The sequence below is a fragment of the Dermacentor andersoni genome, chromosome 7 (genome assembly GCF_023375885.2).
Source record: "Dermacentor andersoni chromosome 7, qqDerAnde1_hic_scaffold, whole genome shotgun sequence".
Lineage (NCBI taxonomy): Eukaryota > Metazoa > Arthropoda > Arachnida > Ixodida > Ixodidae > Dermacentor > Dermacentor andersoni.
The window spans coordinates 100286018-100303242 of NC_092820.1; the positions used below are offsets into that span (position 1 = coordinate 100286018).

Sequence of the window (17225 nt, forward strand, 5' to 3'; positions counted from 1 at the left end):
GATGGTATGCAAGACAAGTGGCGCATAAGTGCAACCTTGCGCTGCCAGTCGTCGCGCTGTTACTTCTTTCAAAAAAGTGCTTTCAAATCGATTCCCTTCACAATTTTCGCGCGACGTTAAAGCTGCGATCTCGACCGCCTATGTGAGAGATGCCTCCGCACGTGATCGACCACTGGCACTTGAACACATCATCGTCGTCGGTTGCCGTAGTGACGAAAGCAAGAAAACGCTTTGGCGATGGAGAAACGAGACTGAACTTACTCAATTTCATATTCAGTTCATTTTCAAGAATTCCTCCTGGGATTATGCGCATTAGAGCAAGACAGACGTAGCGGTAAGCGTATATTATTTTGATGCCGTTAGCCGGAAGGAACTGGTTCTTTCCCCACAGACAGAGAAATGAAGCACAGGAGAATAGTGCCGAGTTGCTTACGAAGCCACCTGCAGGCCTGTTTACGCACACAAGGAAATTCGAATAAGAGGTGTAAAACGATGGCTGACGCTGCAATTACGACCCTGCACTCTTACAACAAATTTCACATTGCCCAGTGTTACATTTGGATCTGAGTGCAGACACAAGTAAAACACCAGAACCAACATGGCTGGTAGTAGTACTGCGCAACGATAAAATAAGTAGCTTTATCAATATTGCCTGAATAAGTGTCGTATTATTGCCCTACTACGAGACCATCATAGGTGCTAGATTGCACAGAAAGCGAAGTCACGTGAATACTTGGTTGTGCCATGAAGTTAGTAGCGAATCAGAACGACTACGACAAGAAAAATGATAGGGCCACCATGGCCTTCTTAACTATTCTGCTCAAGTTACTATTTAGCTTTTCACTGGTTGCCCTGACGCATGAACTGATCACAAGGCTCAAGTAGTAATGACAACGGATACTTTTAGGCGATACGCCCTTTTCTTAACCGCCTATACGCGGCCTTCAGAAAATTGAGCAGTATGACGACGCGAACGTCTATTTGTTTGAGTTAGAAAATGTTCGCTTTTCACTTACGAGTGGGCAACTGCATGAACCTCTCGGAGACGTTCTGGTATCCGACCTCTGAAAAGCCACAGATAACGCAATATATGTCATGCTGTACAGGCGCCCTGTGACCAAGGGCGCTCTGGTAAATGGAAATGACACCAGAGTAAAAGAATATGAAACCAGCAGCGCTTCAAGAAAGGAAACATACCGTGAAATTATACTTGTTTGATTCATTCGGCTGTGTAGTGACTACAAGCTCAGGCAGAATTAAAGAATTGTCGCAACGATGTAGCTGCGTTTGCTTCATCGTAAATTTTCGCTTGAAATTAAAAGAGAAGTGATGAGTGGTAATGCGGCAATAGCAATGCTTGCTCATATGCTATTTGCACTTTTTTATTCTTGAAATTCGCTTTCCTTTGACGCTTTCGCACCAATACACACATCATGACTGAGAAACTGCGTTATACAAACACTTAAAAAAGTTGTAGTTTCTTTGCATCCTTGTCGAATTTATGGGTTAATAGCTATCAATAGCGTTTGAAGACAATAATTTAGCGGCGTACTCGTGCCTTTGATGCAAATGAAGGAGGATTCAGGGGAGACGCTGATGAGGACGTCGGATCATTGTCGTAAGATCTTTACGTAAGTGCTTTGCTTTGAGAGACACCTTCCTATAGCACACATTATCGCAAAATAATGATGTCAGTTCGTAGCACGTTAAGTGCTCGTCTAACTTAGTAGTGTTGTCTTGAGGAGTCGCACATTTTTTTCGTAATGTCCTCTTGTCGTTTCACACAAGTACGACAGCCTTCGGGCCCAATTATGTTATGAGACGCCCGCTTAGATTTAAGGTTACCGTTTCTCTACTCCCTATCTATTCCAACGAAAAATCTACAAGGAAGCTGCCAAAGCCAACAGCTTTCTTTGGTTCTTTCTCTGGTTTTCGTGGTGGGCGGCCGCACTTTCAGCGCCGTAAGAAGAAGGAGAGCGCTGTCACGGAGGTGCAGCGCCCATCGGGATTCGAAAGTATCGCGGCTCTCCTCACACGTAATAGTTCTTTATTAGTGGTCATATAAAACCAACAGTCAATGAAGGCAAAAAATTCATCGGGGAAATTACCTGTGGTTGAAATTAAACTGTAGAAAATAATAAAGAAATTGGAAATGTAAGTGGACGAGAAGATAACTTATCGCCGGTGGCGACCTAGCCCACATTATGCGTGCATTGCATTACAAATTTTACTACGGCGACGGCTATCAATCCGTCTGCTAACTTAGGTATTTATGTTTTACCAGATCTAGCCCTGGGAGTGTTGGCCATCGCCCCTGAGAGCCATGGCGAGTGGATGGGGAAAATCCTTTTTTGTCCCGATAGCGTCACCTAGTACCCGCCGTGGTTGCTCAATGGCTATGGTGTCTCGCTCAGTGCTAAGCACGAAGTCGCGGCATCGAATTGCGGTCATGACAAGCCCATTTCAATGCTGGCGAAATGCGTAAACACCCGTTTTTCTTATGTTTAGTTGCACGTTAAACTGAAGTGGTCCTAATTTCTGGAGTCCCCCACTACGCCTTGCCTCATAATCAGATCGTACATTTGGCACCTAACACGCCACAATTTTTCTTTGGTGTCAGTTAGCGCGCGAAGTCGGTGTGTGGCACGTGTCGACTGAACTGTTGGTTTTGTACACTCTGCTTGCATTGTGTATGCCGCACAAAGTTTGTAGTGGCACATTTCTTTGCAATTGTTACACGTATTTTGTCTGTTCCTGGTGGGTTTTGCGTTGTTGCTGCAGTGTTCTATTGGAGAATGCACGCTGCTGGTTAATTATTAACTTTTTAGGCTAAAATGACAAATTTGTGCATAACAATTTTGTAAACGGCATGTCTTGTATGCAGGTAGCATTTTATGTAATGAAGTTTGAGATCATGAAATCTTGAAATTTATGCGTATCAACTTTCTGATTATCACTTTGTTTCCCGGTCTAAAACGTTTTCGCGCTAATATCCTTCCTGAATATTTTTTTCGCCTGCTGTATATGATTTAGTTTGCTTTGGTATGTTTGTGATCCCATTACGTGTAGCACATATTCTTAACGTGTATCCATGACAGACGGGAGGTCCCCCAGACAGTATGTCTTTCTGGACTTCGTAACCCTTTCTAAGTATGTATACTAGCATTTCTTTTTGTACGCTCAGTAACGAATCAATGAGTTTGAACATAAAGAAAAACGGCAGATGGCACGCTTGCGTGTCTGCTTGCACTCACATTGTCTATACAGCGTGTAGTTTAACGGCATATGTTCCATTTGTAAAAAAAAAAAAAACACGATAAAGCAGCAGGAGAGATGTTAGAAGCATTCGCCATTGAATAAAAAAATGAAGATGATGAACTTTAACTCGTTTTTTGAATTTGTCACATTTATTTGAGACGTGAGTTGCGAAGACAGAGCGTAGGCAAAATTGCGCCTCGGCACCGTATTGGTTCGTGCTCCCTCCTAAAACTGCTAGCTGCGATAAAGCACAAAATCTCGGGCTTCACTGACTAACAATGTGTTTCCTTTATAGCAGCTTTTGGTCATTAGACAATACTATGGTCACAGGTTGAAAGCGAAAAGTGGAAAACTGGAAGAGACGTCATAAAATATATTTGTGCAGCGATATTAAGATCAACTACAGGAAGCGATATTTTGGATTTTCATACGTCTCTGTGCGACAACCATTGCAGAAATGTCGAATACTGTCCTGCTTTTTCTTCGTTAATGAAACAATGTTTATTAAGTGTAGAAGAGGCAAGTTGTAATGATGATCCTACACCTACGACCCTACAGCGTCCGGCTGTCATGTATCGAACCCTGCACCTGCTCCGGCTCCGTGATGATGTTATCTACCGTCGCAATGCTAACTACGACTGTCCCGAAATTCTGTTTGCGCTGCCTGCGACCACTCTTACCCACCAGCTTCACGATCACCCAAACGCTAGATACGTCGGAGCATCCCCTTATTTCCGCCAAATTGTGGCACGCATGAGTCGAGCGAAAATAAGGGAAAATATTTTCACAACATGGAGGGTGAATGCGAAGCCAAGACTGCGCGTCTACAGCAACTACAACGCCTTTCCGACCATCGCCCTTGACGCCTCGCCTAGCGCCTGCTCAGATGTACGGGACGGGTCTGTAACAGTATTGTTGCTCGCACAATGTAGCTGTTGCCAAAAGGCTACACTAGTGAAACGGTCGCTTTGAGGACATCTCGCATTCGTACCAAAAGGGGGTTGCTAATAAGTATTAGACATTTCGACTGATGTGCGGCAACCTTGTGCACTTTCTCACACCAGGCATTTGGCAAATGTTTAATACGCAAGGTTTGAGAACAAAGAGAAGGCTAGCACGTCGCTCAGTTTATGATAGTTACTCTACATAGCAATTGTAAGAATGATGACACAAGCCGAATCACACTGATCACAGCAATAAGCAGCTGTGCCAGTTTACGTTAGGTGTCAAATAAAATGGTTATCATCTGCCATTTCTCACAAAATGCGCGGAATGAAGACCCGTGTTCTGAGAATTTGTTAATGTTTCTCCGAAATGTTTTTTTTTTTCATACCATTAGTACTATAAAATGACCGGTTCCATTCCCGATGGGGGCGTGGTTTGTACCCGTTAGTTACGCTAAACAGTCGCGATATACATTTCATTTGTATTTTACGAAAACTTCTTAACGCTTTGAAGATGAGACAAATAAATACCAGGGAGAACATTTTTATTTTCTATTTCTATTTTTTTAAATTTCTTCCCCCGTGCAAAACGCTTCAAGAATAAGCATAATCAATAAAAAGAAAAAAAAAATAACAAAAGACTAAGCATGAAGCAGGTTTGTGGGCTTCACTCAAGCCACCTAAGTCTTCGTTTTCAATTTGTATTGACAGGTCTCATCTTATGTGAACCATAGGTGTACAGTTCATTTGCTTTACTTGGCACGCACGACACCACTGCAGCTGGATATCATGCAAGGGCCTGTCTCGTCTGACCTTGTTTTCAAGAGACAGTGAGTCGCATGCCAAACTTCATCCTACTTGAGTGTTCCTACCCTAAACGAACAAATGACGGTTGCTGCCTGTCATACAGTGCCGTTCGAATACATTTAGCGAGAAACTTTCGGTTCAATGCGAAAACTCGGCAAGAAAAAAAAAATTCGGGCATGTTGCCTGTAGCGAACACTCCTCAATAGATACATTACTCTTAGAGGTGGGAATTATTCGCATGAGAATCCATAATACATATTTCAGGAATTAGCATAGAGCACCGCTTATCTAAAATAAAATTGGTGTTAGTTTGACAATTCAGTCTAAGGGCCCGTTTACTCTTGCGAATCGCAGAGGTCGTGCGACTGTTCTTGTCGCAAATGGTCGCACTGGTCGAAAAGCGATGGTCGCAGGCCAGTCGCACGCTGCTCTATTTTACATACTTGCGACTGCGAGCCGCAAAACGCTAAACCAATCAGCGATGCCCCGGAAGTAGCGCGCCCGACTTTGTGCATCCGGTTGTCATTGCCGGCGGCAAAAAAGAAACGTGCGCAAGTGGGCGAACGGCGTCCGTCCCGAGAGTTCTCGTCTCTCGCGAGTGAAACCGTCTATAAACAGTTTCATTGACGGGATAGCAGCAGCGAGAGAGCGGCCGTTAGAAAATTCTGGTCATAGGCCTTATTAGTCTGCTGCGCCGGAACACCAAACCTTTTTTTCAATTTCTTCCACTGGGCGGATAGTCTACCTTTAAATAAAAGACATGCGCATTACGCCTTAATATTAATGCCTAAAATTTCTCGTATAACTTACGGCAATCTTTAATGTTAACATTGTCGTTATGTATACAGGAAAAGTGCTGAAAATCTGCGGGCTCAGACTTTAAGACACTACTGCAACTCGACATAGCGGCCAATGCTTTTCTTGCTCGCTAGATTTAGCAGGCTATGTCAGTGAGCAAAACCGGAAGCCGTCCAAGGCCTATATATTTGCTACGCCATTCTGTATGTCGTAGGGTATGTGCGAGTTGTATTCCTACACTATTCTATCGCTATAGTTTCTCATTCCAGGTCTTACGTTCTTGACAAAATTATTCCTCAGAATTTTGAGAGCGGCAACACAGATACAAATGTCATGAAATATATGCCGCACACAGGGCATGCCTTTAATTTTAAGTCTTCTCTGCCTGCTAAATACTAAAAATGCAAAATAATATCGGCGCTAAAACCTGAAAGCAAAGTAATCTTACTGGCGCTACTCCTTGTGGGTACCGTAGCAGCTCCTGTGCGATGTCATTACAGGTCGTATGTGGCGTGGTAATGATTTTAAGGGTGCCAGAAATGTTTGCGCACCCACGTATGGTCCGTCCACATTAGATGGATGTGTGTATATTCAGAACTCGGTCCGAGAAGTTAATGCGCAACGTAAAACTTTTCTATCACAATCCGTGCTTCGACCTTCGGTCGACACAGCCGATATTTTTTTTTCTTGGGACGTTTTGATGGTACCGGTTGGCCACCTTCCCGCTATTTGCAGGTAACTGCGCCAACTCACAGGGTATTTTCCTGCTGTGACGGAATTTTCAGGGTAAAGGTGCCGCGTCATACAATTGTCTCAGCTGTGCTTCGTGTGTTAACTGCTAGAGAGTAAATCGAAGCCACCTGACAAACCACCTCACTACCGCCTAATTCATTACAGAGCCTAATCCCTGAGATCACAGCCTCCGACACTATGTACACCGTTTGGTTAGGAAGCCTTACTGATGTTTACGAAGGCTTGAACTAGCTGGTAATTGATGCTCTAACATGGTGCATCTTTCGTATGGCAAAATATCAAAATCGATTTCCACCACGTACAGCCTCTTTTCTGTTGTATACGTGTCTCGTTTGCTACTGTCCTATCAAAACAAGGCTGCTGCAAGTTGATGGTCTGATCACCTTTTCGTAAGTCATAACTGTTGCTGAAGAGTCATAGACCGAAGTCACGAAAATGGTGGTGTGAACGAAAAAGTGTTGAAGCAAACGTTGCATGGATGCCAACTTACTTGGTCCAGCATCGCAAGTCATTTCGCACTCTTGTTGGGTGTCGTATCTGTTGTCGTTTCCTTGGCAACCGCCATAGATGAACTGCTCGCACTTGCCCGACAGCACGTTGTACCACCACTTGGGGAAGTAGCCCTTGCAAGGTCCGGGGTCGGCCGAAGGCGCGCACTGCCTGTCGAAATCGCCGGCGGCTGCAAGATAGCCCTTTCAAGTCCCCTCTGTGATCTGTTTCGAACATTGTCGATTCAAATCAAGTTACTCCTTTCTTTCTTTTTTCTCTTGAACCAAATAATTTGACTTCGGCTCATAAATATGTAGCGAATTTGGTACTTTCGTTGACTGCTTCGAATGAACTCGCTTCGAGCACGAATGGTCTCTTTTGCGCTGACGCAACGACATGGATTCAGCAGGAAGCAAAGTGCACATCTCTTCGCTTGCACTAGCTGAAAAACGAATGAACCAGAAATCATCGCCGTGCACTTCGCCGCATCACACAGTCACCATATAATCCATTGGCGTGAAGCTTGAATAAACTTTTGGGCACTGTACAGGATAAAAACAGGGAGAGAGAGAGAGAGAGTGATAGAGCGAGAGCGAGGGGTAACAAACTTTAATGAGAGAAGTAGGGGGATTAAAAGTAGCTAGCAGCATAAGAAAAAGTAAAATAGATATTGACCAGAGGTTAACTTGTGGCTCACATATTACATCGGATACACCCCACAGCCTACAGGGACGAATGCCCATGGTGTGGGGCCACACCAACCCTATACCACATTACGTGGGAGTGCACACTACACAACATAGAACACCCAGACACGAACACAACGAGGGAGCAATGGGAGGCACTGCTGTCCAGCTCGGCCCTCGACGACCAGCTCAAGCTGATTAAGAGAGCTGAGAAGATGGCAAGAGCCAGCGGAGCCCTGGACTAAGGGCCCCGACCATTAGCGGTTTTTCTGATTATTCTTTTAATAAAGTTTATCTATCTATCTATCTTGTGGCTCCGTAAGTGGCTAGACAGGGCATCATCGCAGAAAGTGGTGTGCGAACCACTTGCATTAGCAAAATCCCAGCACTCGCTTGAGGATTCCCATGAGCACGCCAGATGAAGTAGTGCTACTTGCTGTTTTTTCTCTGCTCATAACTTGAGAGAATCGTGTCGAAGTTGGGGGAAGCGTGCGTCTATAGTCACTCACGACATGACGCCACGGGTCATTTGCGGAATACGTACAATCGGAATACGGCCGGACCTTCAGAAAAGTTTACACAAATCAATGGAATTTATTTTTACTATAATGCGCACCATGAGGCTCAACATTTGTCTCGTGTTCTGAAGAGTAGCATTGGCGACAACTGGCCCTCACTTGCACTTGGACCTCGCTGTGGTGCTAGAAGTACGCTTATTATAACAAAAATATTGACAGGTGGGCAAGTTGGAGTGAATTCGCTCTGGCGAACTGCGTGACCATCGACACAGTTAAGTTTTTATGTAGTTGTTAAAAGAAGTGACTCAAATCAAAATATAACTCTTCATGGTCTCTCGACGTCGTCAAAAGCTCGACTATTTCGATTTAATCAAGAAAAGAAGCGAGCAGAAGGTTCATGAAATCACCGAAAGACTCGACATGATCATGCACTAAAACTGATATTTGCTAAAACCAATGCATTCAAACACAGCTTTATTTGTTTCACACACAATTTCCGATGGGAACCATCTTCACAAATCTATTTTCGAGGCGACTAGTTTTGGGAGAAACTAGAACAGATGTTCTTGCCTTAGTCTTCTTTATTTGTGGCAATTCATTTTTTACAGGTATATTTACTATTTGTATACTCTATGTTGTGAACTTGTTTTTCTGAACCCACATTTCTTATGCTTCTTTGACATTCCAATCCTACTTGGGTCTGTCTGGTCTGCGGTATTGAAAAATAAGTACAGAAATGATATAATGGAACGCTTGTTTAGAAGCTGTTAGCAGTCATTACTCAGCAATAAAAGTAATAAACTAGCGGTGACTTCTAAGCGAATTCGTTCAGGAAGACGCGTGACACCTTAATAACAGTTTACCCAAAGCAACCGCCGTCCCCAAATTATGCTTCGCATAATGATCCGGTCCAGTAAAATTATATCTCTTCCAGGTTTGAGCCCTGGCAATCCTTTGTACCTTTACTAATAGTCTGAGAAGATTTAGCATAAATTGCACGCGCTGTGAATGTCGGTTTATGATATGTGCTTACGGAATGTCATTCCCAAAATTGTGAGGTATAGTTTCGTCAGGAATGTAAGACATGGTACGAGCAACTTTAGTGACTGAGTAGTGTAGCAACATAACCGACGGCATAAACGTATATCATGGATATATATATGCGCAGCCCCACAGCGACGCTGACGGTGAAAATTAGCTTGGAGCGCCCATATAACTGCTATTGGAGCACATGGCCAAGAGGATTTATAAAGATGGCAAACAACAAACCGGGGTAGAAAATGTCTACGATAAAACAAAAGGCAGTGCCTTGCTGTGTAAGGACCGAGATCACTCCTTGACGACAAAAAAATTCCCGATAAAACATTTCTAACGTAGTCAGCAATGTGTGTACTGCAGCAACAGTCCTGAGAGGACTCGGTACATTGTAATGGAATGCTAATATATTCACCCAATAAAAACCGGGGACATCGCTTGCCAGAAGCGCCTTTACTCAAAGTGGATGGAAAACGTAACGAGTCAGAGGTCGATATAAGCAAGAGACCTTCAGAGTTTTGGTCTAAGAAGGGAAGAGATTTATAGAGCCGTGGTTGTTACAGGCATATATATGTAACTGAAAAATATAGACATAGGGGTTTTGAGGAAGAGTTAGAAAATTCAGGAGAGATAACCAGAACGCTGAACTTCAATAAATGTAGTAAAATCTGATAAAGTAAATCAGGCTAGTTGAGCATTTATTGCCGTCCCGCTTCAAAGAAAATGTAAATAGAACTCATCATCATCAACAAAGCAGAGACACGATTCTGGCCTGTCGTTCGCTTCTTACCCCTCGCTTTATTAGCAATATTTCATTGTGGCGCTGGTTCATGGATAGGGCGGCGCAGCCAATAATCTTATGAAGCAAACAAGACAATGAAGTGGCCACGCGCGGGTTTCCTTGATAGGTGTTGTTTTCACCTGCAGTTCAGCGGTTGAAATTTCCCTATGAATTTCCCGGTGTTCTTGCCGAACGGTTATAGTTCCGCGTTGAAGCCACTTCTAGAGCTTATGGTAGTTCTAAGACCATGCTTTGACGGTCTTAGCACTCACCCAGAGCGGCGCCGAAGAGCACCAACAACACGAATGTCTTCATGCTACCTTCACAGATGTCTAGAGTGGCATGGCTTAAAGCCGGCAACCTCCGACCATATGCCATCTGGGAACTCGGTGGCGTGATAGAGCTGCACTGATAAAAATCTCCTCACTTGCGCACGATCGAAGGTAAAGTGCAGGTCTTGGCAGAGTTAGTTGCTATCAGCTGTTGCGGCCACAAGCTTACCCAGCAAAGGCGAGTATCTGCCTCTAGTAACTTTCCAGGACTCGGCTGCCTCCACTACTGCGACGTTTCCTTGTAGTCTATCGTCACCACCATCCGCCTTTCGAACTCTGCTGTGATAAAAAGTCTCCTCCCACAAATATGGAAATGCTAACAACCGGCGTCGTGACCATAAGTACGCGCTGTCTGTTCTAAAATTGAGGATTCTCATGAATCTAAGCGTCTTATCCTGAGATGTCTTTGGCTAAACTTACCATTCTGGCAGTGAAATGCTATTAGCATCGGTTTAAAGCAATAATGAACCACTTCACCGTAGTGCCCGCGAATGATTTGCAGAAACAAGCTTTGGATCTGAGTGTTCCTAAGTTAGTGAAGTAATCATGGTGCACTGCCAAGGGAGTTATCATGTCCGATCTCGCCTTTCATATTGAAAATGCGTACCCCATAGTTGCGCTGGGCCCTTCCCTGGCTTCGAATATTTTACACTGCCTAAACTTACTGCTGTGAAACACGGAAAATGGAGGCTAGTTGTATTCCATGTTCACATTCAGATTCAGTTTATTTCAACACCAGAGGAGACAATGCAACAGTCACAGAAGTGATGCTGTTGTTCCATTCCTTTAGCGCGCAACAAAAAATGACACGCAGAAGGCGCATTTATCTGTTCCTTGCCGATATCAATGAGTCACGGCTTGGAAAGAAGAAAAAAAAAACTGCTGGCGTTAGGTCTTTCATGTTGAGTCTAATGGGCGCATGCAGCAAGCGGTAGCACTTATCCAGTTGCGATTTTCTTATACCGCATGGAAGCGCTGTCGTTTGAAATCCATACTAGCTTGGCGCATCAAAGTTGACGAAGGGAAAATCGAATTGAATTCTGGGGTGTGGCGTGCCAAAACCACGATTTGATTATGATGTACGTCATAGGGGGGGGGACTCCGAATTAATTTTAATCACCTGGGAATCTTAAACGTTCCCCCAACGAACGGAACGCGGGCGTTTTTGCACTTCGCCTCTCATAGACATGCGGTCGCCGCAGCCCGGATTTGATCCTGCGACCCACTGGTCAGCAGCGCAGCACCATAGCCGCTTAGCCACCACGGCGGGAGAAGGGAAAACGGGGTCAAGGTCGGCGATCTGCTCTTATTTCATTTTGAACCTTGTGTTCATCACGCTCGGACCGCTTAGTGCCCCACGCCAATGAACCATTCAGAACTGGTTGTTCACGCGTTTTATTTTGGCACCGAAACACAACAAGCAAGCATTCGTCAATACAAAATAGTGCTTCTGCTTTGAATGGTTAACGCTTGTCGCCAGTAACGCCGGCCAAAAGGCCTTTCCTACATGCTATTATGGTGCCGAAAGCTGGGACATTGAAATTAACGTTGAAAACACTACAGTTAAAGCAGCCTATCTTTAATTAAAGAAACCCATGTGGGCAAAATGAATCCGGAACCACCAACTACGGCGTGCCTCATAATTAAATGGCGCTTTTGGCACGTAAGACATCAAAATATTTTATTATTTAGTCAATTTAGGGGTGCAGGACGAAACAGTTTTATAATGGCCGGCGTACTACAAACATTCTCACATTACTTTCGAGCAGAACAGTCACTCGTTTACTAAAAGTAATAAAATGAAGTTACGAGCGTTGTATTTATTTTGGTTAGTCAACAACAGCATCCAGAGATCACAGACAAGTCACAATTCATTCTTTCATGGCACCTTAGCGCTTTTCAACTGCGGTTAAGACAGCTGCGTTTGTCGCTGTCTTACCTTATGCGGGTTCATGTAGTCGAACTTTTTTGTAGAAAAATTATGAAACGTAATGCTAGATTTTGATGCTTCAACAGGAACCATGCGGTGCCTTGAGGGGCATTCACGTCGTCACTGCTGGTGCTACAACGGTTGTCGTGCGTTGCCGCTGGACGGGGCGCACGCCCAGGTTTACCGCGAGAATGTGAGGAGACACGGAGTGGGCTCGGCTGAAAGAAAACGGCGAAGCGAAGCCTACACACCGCCAACGCTGCGCTCGATCGCTTCAGTGGCGGAACGACGGCAGCGTTCTATCCTTCCACCGCTGGCGTGAACGTTGTATGCACGCAGACTATGAGCACACTACCGTTCCTTGTGAGCACAGATGGCTTGCGCTGGTGTGATCGCTCTGATAGATGTCATGATTCACCATGATGACGAGCGAGCATGGTGAGCAGCTGCATCGTTGGCATCTCTCATGGCTCGTACACTCATCCGCATGGCTGACCAGGCCGGGAGCCTCTCCTATCCTTCGCCTTCCTCTATGGAAGCAGGATACCCCTGCGGCAGTAAAGATTCTGCGCTGACTTTATGCTAGGCGCCATATTCGAGAAGCCTCACAGTGAGAAGCCGCGCCCGTGACACGACGTGCAATTTCTACGCGCACTGCTTTCTGAGCCGGATGGGCAGCAAAGGCCAAGCTAGCGTTATCTATTATTTCACTGGGCGCCGAATAAAGCCGAACTTTTCCCTTGGGCCCAGGCTGGTACGTCATGGAGGTAAGACGCTTGCAGCGCCAGTGACGGCTCTCCTCATTATGCCGGCGTTGCGGTACACCTGTTTGTGGCCGAGTAGCTGCTGCTATTTCTTCGGCCCAACAGGAGTTGCCTTGAACAGCGCGCCGGTCCCGATGTGTCACAACCGCCTGTAGCTGGAACGCCGTCCGAGGAGAGAGAGAGAGAGAGAGAAAATGATAAATGAAAGGTAGGGAGGTTAAACAGGACTGAGCCCGGTTGGCTACCCTACACTGGGGAAAGAGAAAGGGGGACGGAAAGATTTAAAAAAAAAAGAGAGAGAAAGTCCACTGGAGATATCAGTCGGTCACTCAGTCCGGATCACAGACGCTGACTCAATCCGGTCGCTTTCAAATATCGCAGCAGCGCTTTTGTGGCCTTTTGTAGCTGTGATATGCGAGGCCATGATCCCAAGATCTTGTTCAAGGTGAACGGCTTTCCATCTAGCTGATTGAGAGCTGTGCAGAGGTCTTGCCTTTCATTTTCATAAGATGGGCAGTAGCACGTGCTACTGCCCATCTACTACTGTAAGCACCTACTGTACAGTAGGTGTTCTATAGTTTCCTCGACACCGCAGGCATTGCACTCGGCGCTATCAGCCATTCCAATCAGAAATGCATAAGCATTTGTGAATGCGACGCCCAAACGTAAGCGGCACAGCATTGTTTCCTCATTTCGCGGAAGACCTGGTAGCAGCCGCAGTTGCATAGAGGGATCGAGGGAATGCAAGCGATGGTGAGTGAATTCAGGTGTGTGCCACTTCTCCAATGTCAAAGAGTGCGCTAGCTTGCCTAAGTGTTGGGCGGCGTCGGTCCGCGATAAAGGTATTGAAACAAGGGTTGCTCCCTCGTGAGCTTTTCTAGCAGCTTCGTCAGCGAGGTCGTTGCCGGAGATACCGCAATGACCAGGCAGCCACTGAAACACGACGTCGTGTCCTTTCGCGATCATGTGATGGTGCATTTCTCGTATCTCCGACACGAGTTGTTCACATGACCCGCGACGAAGAGATGCCAGAAGACATTGTAAGGCCGCCTTCGAATCGCAGAATATAGCCCACCGATTAGCCGGTTGGTTATTAATATAATCAACGGCACCTCGGAGGGCAACAAGCTCCGAACTAGTCGATGTTGTCAAGTGAGAAATCTTGTATTGGATGCTTAGTGAACGGGATGGTATAACCACTGCGCTGGTGGAGCTGGTCTGAGTGGAAGAGCCATCCATATATATATGTACTCGATCAAAGTAGAAAGTGTGCAAACAATCCAGAGCTGCTTGCTTCAAGGCCAAGGTAGGCAGGTCGGTCGTCTTTCTTATCTCTGGAATCGTAAGACGCACTTGAGGTTGTTTTAAGCACCACAAAGCTGAGGTTGAACGTGCAGAGGGTGTGAAACCCGATGGTAAGGAGGCACGATGGATGCTGACCTTGTTGGAGAAGGACGCCTGTGGCCGTCGTTCTGGCAGGCACGCAAGAGAGCTTGACTGCATCCGTGAAACATGACGATCATGGGCTCTAAGTGTTTGGGTGCTAATGTAAGTCGTGATCGAATGGTCTTGAGCCATTATAATGGTTCCAGCTGTCGAGGCGCTGCGCGGATGGCCTAGGCAAACACGTAGTGCCTGCGCCTGCACGCTCTGAAGTTCTCGAAGATTTGACTTGCATGTTTTAGCAAGCACGGGGGAGCTATAGCGTAGGAATCCGATGAACAGTGCTCGATATAACTGTAGCATGGAGCCCACTGACGATCCCCATGTTTTGCCGGCGATGAACTTGAAGACGTGAACAATAGATGTGAGCTTCTTCTTTAAGTGGGCAACATGAGGGCTCCAAGTGAGGTCCCGGTCTACAATGACGCCCAAAAACCGGTGATTTCTCTTGTAGGAGATAGGCTGACCATTGATGCATACTGGATAAGGAGTCATCGTTTTTCGCGTAAAAGCGACTAATGCACATTTTTCGGTTGAGATGGTAAGGCCTTGTGTGTGAAGGTAGTCAGATGCCTGTGTTGCTGCTTTCTGTAGCCGTGCGCGAACCTGCAGGCGAGTGACCGCTGATGTCCAGATGCAGGTGTCGTCGGCGTAGATTGAAACACTCACTGTTTCCGGTAGGGATTCGGCCAGCCCAAGAAGCGCGAGGTTGAAAAGAATAGGGCTTAGAACACCGCCTTGGGGAACGCCTCGGCATGTGTAGTGGTCGGTAGTCGGACCATCTTCCGTTCGTACGAACAAAGACCTTTGTGTCAAGTAGTTACTGACCCATCGATATACTCGTCCTCCTAGTTCAATTGTCAGAAGTGCGTCTAGAATGGTTTGATGGGAAACGTTGTCGTAAGCGCCTTTCACGTCAAGAAAGAGCGCTACTGATAATCGCTTCTGAGATTTTTGTTGTTCCACAGATGATACTAGATCGATGACACCGTCAATCGATGAACGACCGCGTCGAAATCCCGCCATAGAGTCAGGGTAAATTTTATGGTATTCAAGGTACCATTCGAGACGCATGAGGATCATACGTTCCATGAGCTTCACGACGCAGCTGGCAAGAGCTTTAGGCCGATAGGATGCCAGTTCGAGCGGTGACTTTCCTGCTTTTAGAAGCGGTACCAGGCGGCTGCGTTTCCATTCCTGTGGGACGACACCATCTTGCCATGAACTATTAAAAAGGCTGAGGAGTTCTCTTCGTGCTTCTCTGCCTAGGTGGCGCAAAGCAGTATATGTTATGCCATCGGGTCCTGGTGAAGACGAACACCTACATAGCGCCATAGCAGCTTCTAACTCTTCCATAGAGAATGGAGCGTCCATGCTTGCATCTCGTGGGCTGGGGATGTTGCCTAGAGCCATGACAGGGACTAAAACCGTGCCGCCTGCGACGTTCACACAAAATTCCTCTGCGACGTCTATCTCGCGGCGGTTTTGACAGAGAGCAAGGGCGTTGAATGGGTGTCGTTGCTGGGGACTTGAGCAAAGACCCCGTAAGGTACGCCACACAGAGGACAATGGCTCGCGGGGGTCTAGTGAGTCGCAAAAACATTTCCATTTTTGATCCGCTAGCTTATCCATTCGGCGTTTGATCTTCTTTTGCATGCGCCGAGCTTCTCTGAGGTCAAGAATTGACTTCGTGCGCCTGTACCTCCTTTCAGCTCGGCGACGTAGTGCACGAAGCCTTTCCAATTCAATGTCATTCTCTGTACGCTTTGATGGATGTGTGAAGCAGCGTGTACAATCTTGCATAGCGTCTGCAATTATGTCTTCTAATCTGCGTGCAATATGTGTCTTGCATGTGTCTTCTACGCTATTTTGAAAGACTGACCAGTCGATTTGGCGAGAGACTACCGGTAATGCGGCGTCTAGTCCATCGATTCTCCCATAGGTCGGAATATGATCACTTCCATGGGTTTCAATATCAGTGAACGACTGCACGCTCAAAGTCAGGCAACGTGACACCAAAGTCAAGTCAAGGCAGCTACTGTATGTAGTTCCTCGCAGAAATGCCGGGCTTCCGTCATTTAGAAGACACAGGTTGTGGCCTGATGCAAAGGATACGAGTGACCTGCCCCTCGAATTTATCCTGGAGCTTCCCCATATATGGTGGTGAGCGTTGAAGTCCCCTGTTATTATCCAAGGACCGGGAGTATCAGCCATAATATCTTCCAGTCTTTTTCTATCAAACTGACTTGTTGGGGAAAGGTAGACGCCAATAAGAGTAAAAGACAGCTTCTTCTTTTTCACAGTAACACAGACGTATTGGTTACCGTCGTGTAGCGCTACGTGTTGGGAAAAATACGTAAGGTCCTTGCGAATGTAAACCAGAACTTTACTACTACGGACACACGTGTTTGAAAGAAAAGATTCATATCCCGATAGTCTTATGGAGGCTGATAAGTTCGGTTCACAGATGACCAGTATAGGAAAATGGTTTGCAAATACGAACTGTCGGAAATCCGAAATACGAGACCTCAGGCCTCTCGCATTCCATTGGAATATGGAGGCACTTCTCACATCATCCCGGAACGATCTTTGTTGTTGTCGATGAGCCATGGTTCTGCTGTAAAAGTTCTCAAGCACTGGACTTCTGAAGGCTCGCCAGAACCGGACTGATGGCATCCAGCACTTGC

The 17225-nt window shown here is 45.9% G+C and overlaps 1 protein-coding gene across 1 annotated transcript in view; it reads right to left on the reverse strand.

Moving 5' to 3' along the window:
* The window catches only part of LOC129385818 (actinia tenebrosa protease inhibitors-like), a 33745-nt gene extending 23361 nt beyond the window's left edge, over positions 1-10384 (reverse strand). The window contains exons 1-2 of the mRNA XM_055072969.1: positions 10342-10384; positions 7051-7239 (exon numbers count right to left, since the gene is read on the reverse strand). Of these exons, the coding sequence (XP_054928944.1) occupies positions 7051-7239; positions 10342-10384 (232 nt within the window). The remainder of the gene's footprint in view (positions 1-7050; positions 7240-10341) is intronic.
* Between the last annotated feature and the right edge of the window lie 6841 nt (positions 10385-17225).